Source organism: Candoia aspera, chromosome 1 (genome assembly GCF_035149785.1).
Source record: "Candoia aspera isolate rCanAsp1 chromosome 1, rCanAsp1.hap2, whole genome shotgun sequence".
NCBI classification, from domain to species: domain Eukaryota; kingdom Metazoa; phylum Chordata; class Lepidosauria; order Squamata; family Boidae; genus Candoia; species Candoia aspera.
Window position 1 is genome coordinate 203,416,131 of NC_086153.1, and position 15,137 is coordinate 203,431,267.

The window sequence follows — 15,137 nt, forward strand, 5'->3', positions numbered from 1 at the left end:
CAACCAAGTTGCTGGTCCCAGTTACGGTAGCTAAACGAGGACTACCTGTATTCACTTTTTGACTACTTCCTTGATGGGTGGAATGCCTTTTCATATCTTTTCCTTCCATATGCCTATAGAAATACATCATAGCAATGTGTGATTAAATAGTAATGTATAAAAAAATAATAGCCAATGTACACCAGCTTTTCTCACACTGGGGCTCTCCAGGGACATTGGATTACAGTTCCCATGATTTGCAGTCATTATGGCCATTAAATCAGGAGGGGCAGAAACTGAAATCCAGTGCACCCAAAAGATACTGGGTGAAGCAAAGCTGCGTTGTTTGGAGCCACTGACAGCATCACATTCAAATGTTCAAATTCTCAGGCAATGAAATCTAAGTCACATTGCATATTTCACTTGAAGGGTTCCTTATTCTCCCCACTCCCCGAGAAATGTTCATGAAATGTTATAAATTTCCCAGACGATGAATTATGTGCAAACTCTCCCTTAATCAGTTACCAAGCAGTTTCAGAGGAGAAAGATGAGTTACCGGTGTTTCTGTTTCTCTCTGAAACTTTGGACTTTTAATTTTACTGCAATGCAGCTTATAGCTGGAGCTGAAGGAATTGATATGCTTGACACTTCCAAGCCACATATAGACTATGACAATGACTGTGCTGATGCTCCCTATTCTAAACAGCATAAATAGCACATTCCGTACAAGGAATTGTCCTGAAATGTTACACTGTCTCGGCATGGTTGCTTCTTGTCCTTCTGGATTAGCACTAAACTGCGAAACCACCTGTTGTGACAGTCTTCTACCAGACCATTCTCCCACTGTCCTACAAACTGAAGCAAAGACACAATCAGCAACCCAGGCCACCAGATTGGACACGGAGACATGACCCACCTGTTTATTGCAGGAGACCAGGGAAAGAAGATTTGGAAGGAAGATTGACAGAATGTCTTTCTAGCAGTTTCTCGTTTATTCAGTTAGATGAATGAATACATTCACCCCAATAAATTGCCTTTTGAGGCTACAAGCCTTCACAAAACAGCTTTACAGTATGGTTAAAATAGTAGAAGTTTGATTTTGTTAAGTGGGTTTAAATAACATTTTTGAAGAATCGAGGAAATGTAATTATGTATAAAAGACTTCAAAGAACTTTGAGGTCTCCAGAAGCAGTATAGGAAGGAAAGGGATTGGCAACCATCCTGGCAAGTGGATTTGATTATTGTTGGACTAGCTAAGCCTAAGCTTTATGGAGAATTAGACTGAAGAGAGGTGCTTCTTTACGGTTCCCATAACCAATGTGGTGTTTGTATGTCATTATAGGTTTTATACAAACAGAACTGGGAAGAAAACAAGGAAAAGTACCTGCTTCCTCCTGATGCCCCTGAGCTTGTTCATGCCATAAAAAATACAGCCTTATTCAGCAGGGTAGGTCTGCTCCTGGTTAGAAGGATCTGTTGTCATTTCCTGTTTATCTGGTATCGCTTTCATTCCTGTGACCAACAAGTTTTGTGGTTACTCTTCCCCTCAGAAACCTTATGTCGAAGAATGGGAAGCAGACAAGGCCCTCTTCTATCCCTATGATGACAGTCCTGAACTTAGGAGAGTTGCAAAGGCACAAAAGGCCCTCAGTGATGTAAGTACCAAGGTCCTGATTGGTCACTGGTCCTGTACTTGCATACCTGGGAAAGGGCACCCATGTTGGACGTGGTTAATAGTTAATAGTGTTGGATTAGAAGAATCTAGATTTGCATTGGTGTGTTTACTGGGTGACCTTGCAGCTGAACAACCTTCAGAGGGCTTTTGCAGGAATGATGTGGAATAGAGAGGCTATTTATAGCACATTATCTTGCCCTTTGGCATAGGCAAGATAACAGCAAGAGATGAGGCAGTGGAATGGGGTGGATGGCGCATTGAGGGTGATAGAGAAGAAACTTGCGGCAGCACTGAGCTGGCTTTGGCTGATGTCAAAAGCCTAGCAGAGTGGACCTGGTTAGGACTTGGATGGGATACGGATATCCCAGGGCTGTAGATTAGACAAAAGTCAAACAAACAAACCCTGGAAGAAGGCAATAGCGAGTCATCTCTGTACTGTTGCCAAGAAAACTAAAAGAATATGGTTAATAGGAACTGAGACTGACTCAAAGGAGTGAAAACAAGAATGTTCACTTTAGCCCCACCGTTTGGGCAAGGGTCATTCTCTAATCCAACCACCACTGGAGTCATGAAAGTAAATGGTGCGGTAGAAACTTTCCACACCAGCTCTTAATTTATTAATTTGATTAGATGGCTAATACGTTGTGGTGAGGAGCAAATTTTGGCACCTAGCATGCCTAAAGCCATGCAAATTAAACAATCACTTCCTCTGATCATCTTGTTCAATGCCTGGTGTGAAATTCTAGAGTAACTATGCTAAATTAACAGAGGTATATTTTGCTCCCATGAAAACCAACACCTACAGAAATAGGTTGCAAGAATAAAAGTGCTTGTTTAAATAAGCAGGCCTTTTTTCCCCGTGATTTCAGATTGTCTACAAAAAAGGACATGATGAACAGAAATCTAAATACACTGTTCTGCCCGACCCACCTGATGTGGAGCTTGCCAAGAAAATTACCCGACAGCTCAGTGATGTGAGTATTTTGTGGTGGAATTCATTATAATATATTCATCTGAGTTGGGAGCAGGAAAGCCATCAGGTATGTCTAAAATATGTTACAAGGAAGAAAGAAGTCCCTTGCAATCACAATCATTCTGCAATAATGCTTCTCCCTCCTACTCTTATCTTTTCTTCCACCTGTATTAGCATAAGGAGAATCAGCCAACCAATCCATCGTTTATTATTGATTGACTGATAACTTTATATTTTGCTCACTCCCTTTTTATTTCTCTAGGCAGCTTTCAAAGTTCTGAATAGAATCCAATCTAGAATTGTTTTAAGTCCCCTCCTAAACCATAACAAGGATGGACCCAACCTAAATTCCAACAGGAAGTTGTTACATTATATAAGTCCCATCACTAAAATATAAGACATATGTGTGGCAGGGCCTGTGAAAAGTGCCCCACTGAAGATCAGAAGGGTGTGCCTAGATTTTACAAAAAGAAGTAGTCCTGCCAGCAGCTTTGCAACCTGGTGGTGATTTATAAATTTATGTTAGAATTGGCTGGATGGCCAAAACAGAGACTTACTGTATTGTAGAGAGTAAGGAAGATGACCTTGTTGGAAATATGCAGGAACTGTTACCTAGGCAGAAGGAGCTGAAATATTTTTTAAGTCCAGAAAAACAAGATAACATGTGGATGCAGCTCAAGGAGGTAACTCCCTTATTCACTGGGGTATAAGGAGGAGGAGCAGAAGGTACAGCACAGTCAGAATTGCAAGGTTCTGTTATTATAGCCAATCTCAATTAAGTAGTTTTATCATCCTGTGAAGTTGATTTGCTGGTCTGGTCTACCTAGTGGGGCTGACCTGTACTGGATAATTTACGAGAACATCTGTGTGGTCCAGTTAGTATCAGATATAAGGCTGGCCCAGATCCCACAGAGTATTCAAGAGGTCTTGCTATTGTGGCAAACCAAGAATGGTGTTTCTAGCCTACTGTCCCTGGCAACCACTTCATAGCCCCCCTGGCTCCACCTTTCCTATGGCTGAGAACAGGGGTGAAAGGGATTGGGGCAATGGACAGCAGTGAGTAGGGTACTTTGCCACCTGTTCCAATGTATTGTTTTGTTAATATGTTTTCTACTACAGATTAAGGTTACTATGGTAACTAATCATTTTGGTGAAGGGGTTGAATTTAATTGTCCTCTTTTCGGATGTTAATTTTTGCACCTGGGGAGAAGAACTTGCCTGGACTTGTTTTAGTTTCAGTTTCCCTTCTGTGTAGGCATGTAGAGAGTTAAGCAGCTCTCACCGAGAGCCTGTAAATATGTTTGCTTTCTGTAAATAAAATTATTTTTATAGAAATGCCTGGTGTGTGACTTTTCTGATCTCTCCTGGGCCAAAGGCTTTCCTAGCAATCTGCTAACATGTTTGAGTTCAGAAGTTCACTTTTGCTTGTGGGAGAAGAATTTCCCCAGATTTAGCTATAGATCTTCCTAACAGGTCCTTTCAATGAATCACATGAGGTTCAACATTCTTATTCTTGCTTCTCATGCATTCTAGGATGGTACCTGCTGCTCAAATCATTGTTTCTTCAAAAAGCTTGTTTTTCCTCATATGGAAATTTATGCACATAGAATCAATTTAGCAATTTATCAGTTGTGTGTATCTTAGATTTGTTTAATAAGGCAACATCCTTACCTTGTCTTTCTGAGTGGTCTTTATACTTTGGTCTAGGTATGGTGAAGGTATTTCTTGTGCTTTTAATTGTTCGAATTCTTCTTGGCCCATGGTGAATCACTAACTTTTGTTTGTGTTTGAGCTAGAGTAATTCACTTATAGAAAGAGCCTCTGAAGAGACATTGTTTTGGTGAAGCTGAAATAAATCTCCTTTCTAATTTTAGATTAATTTTTCCGATTCCATGTAAAATAATGCCTGACAGATTTTTTAAAAATGATGGCAAAAAAAAAAAGCCTATTTCTCTTTTGTCAGCACAACTGACGAGTTCCATGAAGTGTGACTCATAAACTTGATATCTAGATATAATTAGATTTTATTCATTATTAACGTGGTCATATAATTTATTACCCAATAGTAGATTTAAACTCACTTAGTTGACTGCTGTATTTTTAATGGAATGGCATGTGACCCTTTTCTCTGCATTAGTTAGATTTGGTATCAGAAAGCAAGTAGGATAGGTACCAGACTGACTTCTCTGGGAAGATTTCCCATAATGGATGTTATTTTGGAGAAGGTTTTTGAAAAGCTATGGAACAACTGAGTTTTATTCAAACATCCCAAGAACAGAAGAGTCTAAAAACAGTAGTCCAATAGTTCAATTTCAGCTGGAAAAACAAATCTATTTTAAAAGTATATTTGTTTTTCTTAAGTAGTTTATCTAAAGTCCAATATTTATTTGTTTTCGTTATAGCATAAGTATCATGAAGACTATCAAAAGAAGAAGGGCAAATGGAGCCAAACTCCAGGCTATGATGTTGCAATTGCCAGAATGAACTCTGACAACTTGAGCACAGTAAGAAGGAATATCAAAGCTTAGCAATAATGCAATTTTGTGTTTTTTTCTTTCTCCCTCCACCCTACTTTATATTTACTATTTGTCTTTCTAATAAAATTCCAGTTTTGAGCTGTACATTCTTGCATTTTCTGCTGTTTACAGAGAAAATACCAGGAAGACTGGGAAGCTAAGAAAGACCAAATCCACTTCATGCAGACAGAAACGCCAGAGTATGGCGTTAATAAGCGTGCTGGAATTGCTGCCAGTAAGGTCTGTTGATAATTCTAGCTATGTGTTTCGATTGAGCCCATTCTGAACACCATGCTGATGGCCTGGCCATAATGTGCTTGGTATCTTCTGATCCTTTCATTTTACATGTGAAGAAGATCCCATTCATCCATTTTTAACAGGGCTGGTTCAAACCTTTTGGTTACCTTGGATGGGATGGTTGGGCTGGAATGAAGGCATTTCTGCATAAATTGAAAACGTGTCACAGTTAGGGATGGCTGCAGGAAGGGTCAAGAAGTGAAGGCGGCAGTTGCAACCACACGAACAAAGCCCCTGTGTCTGCCTGTGACATTAACACATGTACAAAAGAGGTGGGGCTTTATTCACATGGTGACAGCTGCCATTGTGACTTTTTTTGATCCTCTGTGATGGAAGCCATTAATCACAGAACATTCTGCCCATTTATACATCTGGCATTTTATGTGTGTTGTGCTGCCTCATCTGCCTTGGTGGTCAAGGGAAGTTTAGTGTGGAGCACCATTAAGTCAGACTTGGGTGCATCTGTTAGGTCTCGGCATTGTTCATTGTTTCATGACCTTATCAGCAATGGCTTTTTCAACCATGGAAAAATTGCCAAGTGCTAGCTATAAATGGCATTTTTCGGTAGGAACCGTTTTCCTAATTGAAGAGATGGCATCTCTTAAGAACCTCAAATGTGTTTGATTTAAAATAGTACAGAAACGTTTCCAATCTCTGTTTTTTTTAATCTTTAAGCTAAACACCAATATAAAAGTACACCAAGGTACACCAAAAGCATACTGTAAAATTGGAAAATTAATTAAAAGTTTTTTTCACTTTACTTTTCTAGGTAAAATACAAGGAAGATTATGAAAAATCCAAAGGTTCAGCAGATTATAATGTACTTCCAGCAACTGAGAATCCTTTGCTCCGGCATTTAAAAGCTGCAGGAAATCTTGTAAATGATGTAAGTATGCAATTTTTTTCCAGGGATGGATTTGACAAAACATAGTTTCAACAATTCATAGCTATTTGTTATTTAAAATTAGGCCTATTTACTAATAGATTTGCTGTGTAAACGTATGTTTTGTTATGAGGATGCAGAATTTACTCAGCAAATTGGTTAGATCAGCACAGACCAGAAAACATCCTTTGAGCAGGATGTTCCTTTTTTCATATTACTTCTACTGCTGTCATTGGAGGACAAGATTCAAGATCTTTATTGTGGATAGTTAGCTTAAATTTTACTCCCTTCAAACACATGGTGTTTACCACAGAGTCCCCAACTATAACATCTAAGAATAATGTCTTCCTCTCTATTCCACATGTGTTGTAAGAGCTACCAAACACTGTTGTTCGTCTTCTAATTTTGGACAATGGCTGCACAGGTGGACTTGAGATGAAGCCTTCTCCCTTGTTGTACCCATACTGTAAACCTTCTTCCAGAGCCTCCCACTTCCCCAGGGTATATCATGAGCCAAGCCAGTGAGCGAAGGATGCTCATGGATCACATTTTGCTTTGCAGTATGTGTGGGGCGGGGATGATGTAAAATGAATGTGGCCCAGGCTGCTCTTGGTATTTTCCTTGGATTTTATGAAGGGGTGTTTGGGGAGTTTGTTTTTAAAATTATGCTAAACTTAATTTTACATATCAGACTACAGATTCCATTTCCCCCCTTAAATAGCAGGAAACCATATCCAGGAATTGAGGCTATGGGGGTGACAAAAAAAAAAATAGTTTGAGGACTGCACACAATGCTGGGGCTTCTAGTTGCCCAGCCCTGAAAGATGCAAGATCTAGATGGGGAACAAGAAGTTGGTGACGAGCAATTTGCAGGGTGACTTACCTGTCATTGCAATTAGAAGTATAAAATGAGCATATCAAGAACTGAATACAGAAATGATTTACGAAGTCAAGCTTGTGCATCCTTCATGTCAACTATGGCAAAATTCCTTTTGCCTCACAAGAACTTTCCATGTTCATGTATCAATTATTTTTACAAGCACTCATTTAATTTTGATGGGCTTGTTCTTTTATAAGTTCACGTTTTAAAAATGTGCACTTTTAAAAATGTGCACTTTTTGAAAAAAAGTTACAAATGAATAAATGACCTCTTCCTTCTCTATAAATCAATTTCAGCTAGGTGTCACATAAACAGCATTCTTGTTTTTTATCATATGTGTTGCCAAGATTAAAATAATTCTACATTAGTTACTATTAGTGTTAAAATGGACTATTGTTTCACGCATGTATAATTACGGAGCTTACTACTATAAAAGGCAGTGAGCCAAATCTACCACAGTTAATGTATCTGCAAATAACTGGAAAAATAAAAAGCAATCTCAAAAGAGATGCTGGACCTTTAGTCTGATCCAGAAATGCTTTGCTTTTACTGTATTCATAACTTGGATAAGATAAACAATGAAAAAGCAAGATTTTCATCCCAGTACCTGCCATGATTGGTAGAAGAAATGACAATATTTTCTGTGTTCCTCTTATGCTAATGCTTCTATATTCTTTCTTTCTTTTTTCTGGCAGAGATTATATAAGGAAGCATACGAGAAAGAAAAAGCGAAGAGTATTAACTACTGTGAGACTCCAAAGTACCAAGTCGACAATGTTCTGAAAAACTTCAGTGATGTAAGTGTGGTAGCCATTTCTTCTTTAATATGCTCCAGATAAAGTTGTGCAAGATAGGTGTGTTTCTTGTAAAAACGGGTGATTTTTGTTTATAGGTGAAATACAAAGAGCCTTATGTAACCAATGTCTTGGGCCGGTACCTAGGCAGCACTGAGGACCCCTATCAGGCACATTGCATGAAAGTTGAAGCTATGAAGAGTGACGTAAGTATGAGTTATATCTCTCTAATCTGGCTTCACCGATTTGTAGTGGTTACTGATCCCTTGTTATTTCTCTAGAAAAACTATAAAGCAGACTATGAAGATGAAAAGGCTAACTGCTACTTCCCCCAGACCGTAACTCCAGAATATGAAGTCTTGAAGAAGCTGGACAAGTGCAAAGATGTAAGAGTGGCTGTGAAATCTTGTAACTGTGTATGGCCCAGAACTTCAGATATTTAATGGGAAAAATCTTATTATTTAAAGCAATTTAAATGCTCATATTATAAAATGCATTTGAAAGATAGGCAAATATTGCATCCACACAAGAAAAAAAGACTTAAATCTGACTACTAAGTGGGTACACTGATCATGTGTTTTAATAATTCACAGAAGTGGAAAAAACCCTACCTTCTACTGAAATATTTATTCTGCTTTCTAGTTAAGAACGTGGGTCTATGTTGAGTTAGGATCAGATTACTGAAGTCCATTATTTCAATATGCACACTGAGGAACTGGGATTTTGAATAAAGGAGTGAAATGAGGAAAACACTGAATTGAAACATTCACAACCTTTCCTTCTACCTGCCTGGCCTTGGCTCGAAATTGCAGCCCCCAGAGGCTGCTGTGCATTAATACAAAAATGAGAGGTCCTTCTCCTTTCATTTGGATGTAATGTGTAGTTTGTTGCCAAGTGGTACCATTCTGACCTCTTACATCTTCATATTAATTTATAGGAAGCTCATGACATCTAGTGGTCCTCATGTGCTTGGGCCACACGCATAATTTCTCAAGCGAAACCTTACATATCAGTTCAATTTACTTTCTATAGAATTGGACGTGGCAGTGGAAATAATCACCTTCAACACTGTATACACACACACACACACATGCACAAATACACACACAAGTGACAAAATGTATAGGCTGGATCAAGGGATGGCTCACGTTACTGAATAGTAAATAAGTTAAAATTATCCAACATTTCCTTAATTGAGCACCTGATACCCTTTGATGCTTTCATGACTATAATAAGCTGAAAGCTTTAAGAACTGCAGAAAATAATACATTTTGGTTTATCTCATGCTACTGTATTTATAGCATATTTGTAGAATACCCAGAGCCATACATGGTAGGGCTTACTGTATCATGCAAAATGAGCCACGGCTGAGTTTGTGGAAAAGGTAAGATGCCTTAACTAAAACCAGAAGTGAGGATTTGTACATGAGATGCCTAGTTGTGTCATAGTTATGAATGTCTTCTGAATGCAAACTTATGGCTAGCTTCTGGTTTGGCAGTCATTATCTGCCTGGACAATGAAATGGGATTCAGAAATGGCCACAAGACAAAGGTACCACTGCCTCCTTCCCACTGTTATTGTTGCCCTTGATTAATCTTAATGTGTGTTGAAAGAATGTACTCTAGATGCATCAGGCAGCTATATTAAATCTGACATCTTTCTAGATACAAAACGTATTGAGATCCCTTGAATGTTGTATACCTTTGATAGCAAAAACCCTCTGAGAACTCCAAATAATAATATTATATCTTGGTTTACCCAATTAGATGTTTATTCAATCAGCATCATTAACTGCAGTGCTATATTTTCTGAATGCTGTTTAAAAAAAAACAAACTTGTATATATGCTAGTACAAAAATAGAAGACCATAGTTTTGCAGCCTGAAAATGTCATTATGCTTTGCTTTCATTTCACCTAGTTTGTCTACAAGAAGCATCCTGATCAGATTAAGTTTACCCCTGTGATGGACTCTCCTGTTTTGGTACAAGCACAAATTAATTCCAAGCAGTTGAGTGATGTAAGTAACCTACAACTTAAAGAATGAGTTCTTGTCTGGTTTTATATTTATTTACTTTATTCATCAAATTTCGCCACCTCCCATGTCCCCACAAGAGAGGGACTCTTTCATGAAGCTTTGTCTGACAAAAAGTTTCCAGTCATAATTGTGCATATTCAACTTGTGACCACAGTGAAAGGGCAAATGAAGAACTCTTCATTGATCAAGAAACCTACATGTTCTTTTTTTTTTTAAAGCATGATCCAATAGGTTACTGCATACTATACTAATACTGTAAAGAATGGTTAGTTTCCAACAGAGGTTTCAGGACTGTACTGTCTTAGGAATCTGACATTGCAGAGGTGGGTGAGGGAAGAATCTCTCCCTCCACCTATCCAGGCATATTCTTCAATTTATTTTAAATTGAAGGTTCTTTACGTTCATATCTTTAGTCCTATATATCTCTGTGCCAAAACAAATCTGGGTCCTTCCCAGATTAAAACATAAAAGTCCACTTTTTCAGAACAAACCATATTTATTCACAGACATTTTGTTACTATGTTTACCAGTTACAGTAAACTGTAAGGACATAAAAAATACAATGATACTGTGGACAATACTGCTTTAACTGTAAAGTAATGAGTGAGTGTTAACTGAGGCTGAAACTGTATTTGCCCCTGTGAGAGCAGTTGTCTCCTAATCCCAAATCAAGAAATATCTCCAAATAATGAATGAGGTAACTGCTACAAAATACTTTTAGTTTGACTCCTAATCCCAACCTTCTCAGAGGACACTCCAGTCCTGAACTCCAGAAATCACTCTTGTTGAAATAGCTATTACTTTGCCTCGGCATATTTGACTGCTGACTGGCAATCCTCCTTGTCTAATTTCTTTTCTCATGTGCTTTTCCAGTTGGAGAGAGGAGTTGTACCCCCCACCCCCCTGGACTACTTTTATGAACCATTAGTGGTCCACATGCTACTGATGGAGAAATAGTGCTCTAACATATTAGTACTTCAGATGTTCCAGCATGGAGCTTTGTCATTCAGAGTTGATTCTTGGTGAACATCTACCTCATGTTAAGCCCCTAAGAATAAGGTGTCAACCCATAATTTCATAATCTTTCATAGTTATAAATAGAATCCACTTCTGTTGTGATTACAACACTTTGAGGAAGCTTGATGCAGGTATTATGTGAACTTATGGGAAATAATGGATGTGTGTTCCTTGCCATTTGCCAAGCTGATACGTTGGAGAAGAGGGAGTGAACACAGAGTGTGCTTCCACCCCGCTCAAAATCTTCTAACATCTGAAGAGGGTTCGGTTATTTATACTAGTGCCCTGCATAAATTATTTCAAATTATAATTGTTCCAAATTTGAAACACTCTGTTTCAGGTTTTGAATAGTTGTTTCAAGTTCAAAACAGTTGCTTTGTATTCAACTTAGGCTACTTCTGGTTAAACCACTTCTGTTTCAAGTTTAAAGTTGAACTGCTGTCTTGTAAAGCTCAGAACAGTTCCAAAATGCTCGAAATGGTATTTCAAATGGAAAATAATTGTTTTGTTTATTTATTTGTTATTTTATTAAATTTATAAGCCATCCAACTCTATTATGACTCTGAACTCAGAATGAATATTGAACTCAGAACATTTTGTATGTATCTAACTTAAGCCCCTTTAAAATATAGGATCCCACTAAAAATAAGGACAGATAAGAAACAAATACAATTGCTACAGATACAGGGTGGAACCCATCATGATAGAATCAGACTGCTAGCGGTAAAACAAGAATTTCTTTTCCTTTTTTCTCCCCTACACACACAACATCTGATTTTGAGGACCAGTGGGGAGACTATAAGGGGAATAAAACTGGCATCCTCCCATTACATCTGCATACATGATTTCCTCCAACAGAACAGTAAGCTGGATTCCACTCAGATAATATTGAAGTGGGGAGGTGCCATGCATTTTAGAGTCCAGTAAACTAAGTCTTAATTATTTTGTTGTTATTACAACAACAGCTTTTTGAATCCCAGTGACTGCCTGGATTAACCCCTACAGTTTCCTTGGCAAGGTTTTTCAGAAGTGGTTTGCCATAGCCTCCTTCCCAGGGCTGAGAGAGAGTGCCTGGCCCAAGGTCACCCAGCTGGTCTTGTGCCTAAGGCAGAACTAGAACTCACAATCTCCCAGTTTCTAGCCTGATGCCTTAACCACTATACCAAACTGGCTCAAGTCTTAATGATAGCTTATTAAAATACCAGCCTGAAATCTTACTGTACCCTGAAAGTTTTATGACATCTCTTACCATTTTTATTGAAGAGGCTGCATCATAGGAAAGCAAACAACCTCTGTTGGCTGGAAGCAAGAGATATTTCATTACAGATGATTTATACTGATCCACTCTACAGATACACATCCTGGTGTTGGTTAACCAATGGTTAACTATAGCATAAATGGTTTGCTTTTGAAACATTTGAATTGAACCAATTGAATCATTCATCTTGTTCAGATCTAATGTTAGCAATGAATGGTAGTGTTTTAATTCAGCTTCCTCATGTTACCACATTTTATGCCATTGCTTATTCTGCATTTCAGATGAACTACAAAGCCAAACATGAGGCAGAAAAATCCAGATGTTCCATACCTCCAGATGCTCCTTTGTTTCTCCAGTCCAGAGTCAATGCTTACAATATCAGTGATGTAAGTATAATGGGCAACTGCTCTTGTGACTCAATTTCATAATAACATTATTACTGCTATCATAACCCCAATCTAGAATTAATGCCTATAATATCAGTGATGTAAAAGCCTTAAGACTATTCACACACACGGGCATGCACACCCCACCTCTAGAACATACTGAGTTGCAAAAGTTGAATGGGTTACATTCCATTAACAATTGCCAACTGTGGCTTTATTACAGTTATAATAAATGTTGTAGGTAACAAATTATGAGTGTATATGTTTGATTGATGGGTTAGACTGCCTTAAGCAGAAAGCTAAGTTCAGAGTGAGGAAAATGTGAAAAAGGAGAGCCCAAAAGCAGGTGACAAAAAGGAAAGGCACAAATCTAGTGCTGATCTAGAATAAAGTTTTTAAAAATTGGAAGCAATAGGAAGAATCATAGGGTGCTTCAAGATGTGGCTTCTACTGGGCAACTACTCTTCCTTATTTACAGAATTCAGCGGGTGGGCAAGAGGTTTTCATCTTCTGTTTATCAGTTTTTTGGGTCCCCCTCCACCACCCTTCTGCTTGTTTCATGTTTTATTTATCATGAAAAATCCACTAAGGAAGGAAAGGTGGCATAGCTGGACATTGCCTTTGGATTATTAGTACTAGGCACCCTGTATCTGGATGGTACCTTGAGAAGAATTATTACAAGATATCAAGGAAGAGAAGAGATCCCTAAAAGGAAAAAAATATATTAAATGACTGAATGAAAGAGTGAGAAGTAGGTAAAAGAACTGGGGAGACACAGGTTAAGGAAAGGCTGAGATCTGAGTGGGGAGGTGACTGAAAAGTGGAATGACTGAAACAAAAGATACAGTAGGGATGAATAAAAGAAACAGTATAGGATGAAGCAAAGAAAATAGAGAGAAAGAGAAATGTGCACCAACAGATGATAAATGAGAGGAACAGGGTATGGATAACTCAACACTGTTTGCTGATTTAATCACATTTTGGATACAACTATCCCTGAATGAACATATGATCCCTAAAAAACAAGAGGGGTTTTCCATTGAATGTTCTAATCATTTCATGAAATCCATGCAGAGATAAATCCAGTATACCTTATTCTTCATCAAGTAATATATATTAGTAATACATGTTACCAACCAATTTTTCTGAGCATGCAGACATTTCAATGCATCCAGTTGTTAGTGATTTGAATAGGACAAATTGTTGTAATTTTATATATTGTCCACGATAAATGGATGCATTGATTCTTTATGTTACACTTTCCTTATGTTTTCTGATCATTCTCTTTTGGTTAGAATTGGTATAAGTATGACTGGGATCAATCCAAAGCAAAGAAGTTTGACATCAAGATGGATGCCATTCCGATTCTGGCTGCTAAAGCGAAACAAAAAATTGCGAGTGACGTAAGTGTTAAACAAAATAACAAAGGTAATTCTTGGCTTTCCATCTGTATGCAAATTTACAACATATGAAACAACATTATTCTCTTATCCCCATGTAGGTTGAGTACAAGAAGGGTTATGAAAAGAGCAAAGGGAAGCTTGTAGGAGCTTTGAGTATTGAAGATGATCCCAAGATTTTACATTCTCTGAAAGTAGGCAAACTGCAAAGTGATGTAAGTAAAACCAAAGTGTAGTACTGTGAAAATAGGATCTGTGTGTTCCAGGAGCTTAAAAGCAAGGAGAATGAATGCTGGAATAACAAGTCCTAAACATTTTTTTAAAAATTACGATATTGGATCCATATTTAATTCCACGTGAACATCTCAGCTGTATGGTAGACATATTGAACGGTGTTTACATATTGTTTTTTTGTTCTTTAAACTTCTCACCCATCAACTCCATCTAACTACAACTTCCTTGGCCTTCCCCTTCATCTTGACCCATTAACTCTTTCTTCGTATATTTGTTTTGCTATTTATTCCTGATTTATTATCTCTGTATAACCAACCACTTCAATATACTGTCATTAGATTCATTCAGCATTCAGACCTTCTTTATCTTATTTTTCTTATTTTATCCTGCCCACTTCTTAAATAACCTATTCCCCCTGTGTTCAACTTATTTTTGTGCTTCTACTGATATAACACTCTATATAACAAAATCAGCAGAAGCATTCTTTTATACATACCCATTTTCATTTTTTCTCACACTCATTCCTCATAACAAATCACATGCTATTCACTATCTTTCTACCATTGTCAATAAACATTCTACCAAGATACACCAATGCATCTACTTTCTCTAGTTTTTTTTATCACATATGTATAACTGACAATCATTCACTCAATTTTCCATGTTGAACAGAACTATCTTGTTCTTTGATCCATTAATTTTCAGTTCCATGCTGTTCATCCATATATTCTCACATATGCTTCCATTTTATTCAACAACCAAACTTAAACAGGATGTTCATGCAAAACATTCCATAATTCAAACCTATTC

At 37.8% G+C, this 15,137-nt stretch overlaps 1 protein-coding gene across 1 annotated transcript in view; it reads left to right on the forward strand.

Annotated features, from left to right (window-relative positions):
• The window catches only part of NEB (nebulin), a 207,492-nt gene that overhangs the window by 11,039 nt on the left and 181,316 nt on the right, over window positions 1-15,137 (forward strand). The window contains exons 8-14 of the mRNA XM_063318368.1: window positions 1,322-1,426; window positions 1,530-1,634; window positions 2,524-2,628; window positions 5,030-5,131; window positions 5,276-5,383; window positions 6,210-6,326; window positions 7,899-8,000. Coding sequence (XP_063174438.1) covers window positions 1,322-1,426; window positions 1,530-1,634; window positions 2,524-2,628; window positions 5,030-5,131; window positions 5,276-5,383; window positions 6,210-6,326; window positions 7,899-8,000 — 744 coding nt within the window. The remainder of the gene's footprint in view (window positions 1-1,321; window positions 1,427-1,529; window positions 1,635-2,523; window positions 2,629-5,029; window positions 5,132-5,275; window positions 5,384-6,209; window positions 6,327-7,898; window positions 8,001-15,137) is intronic.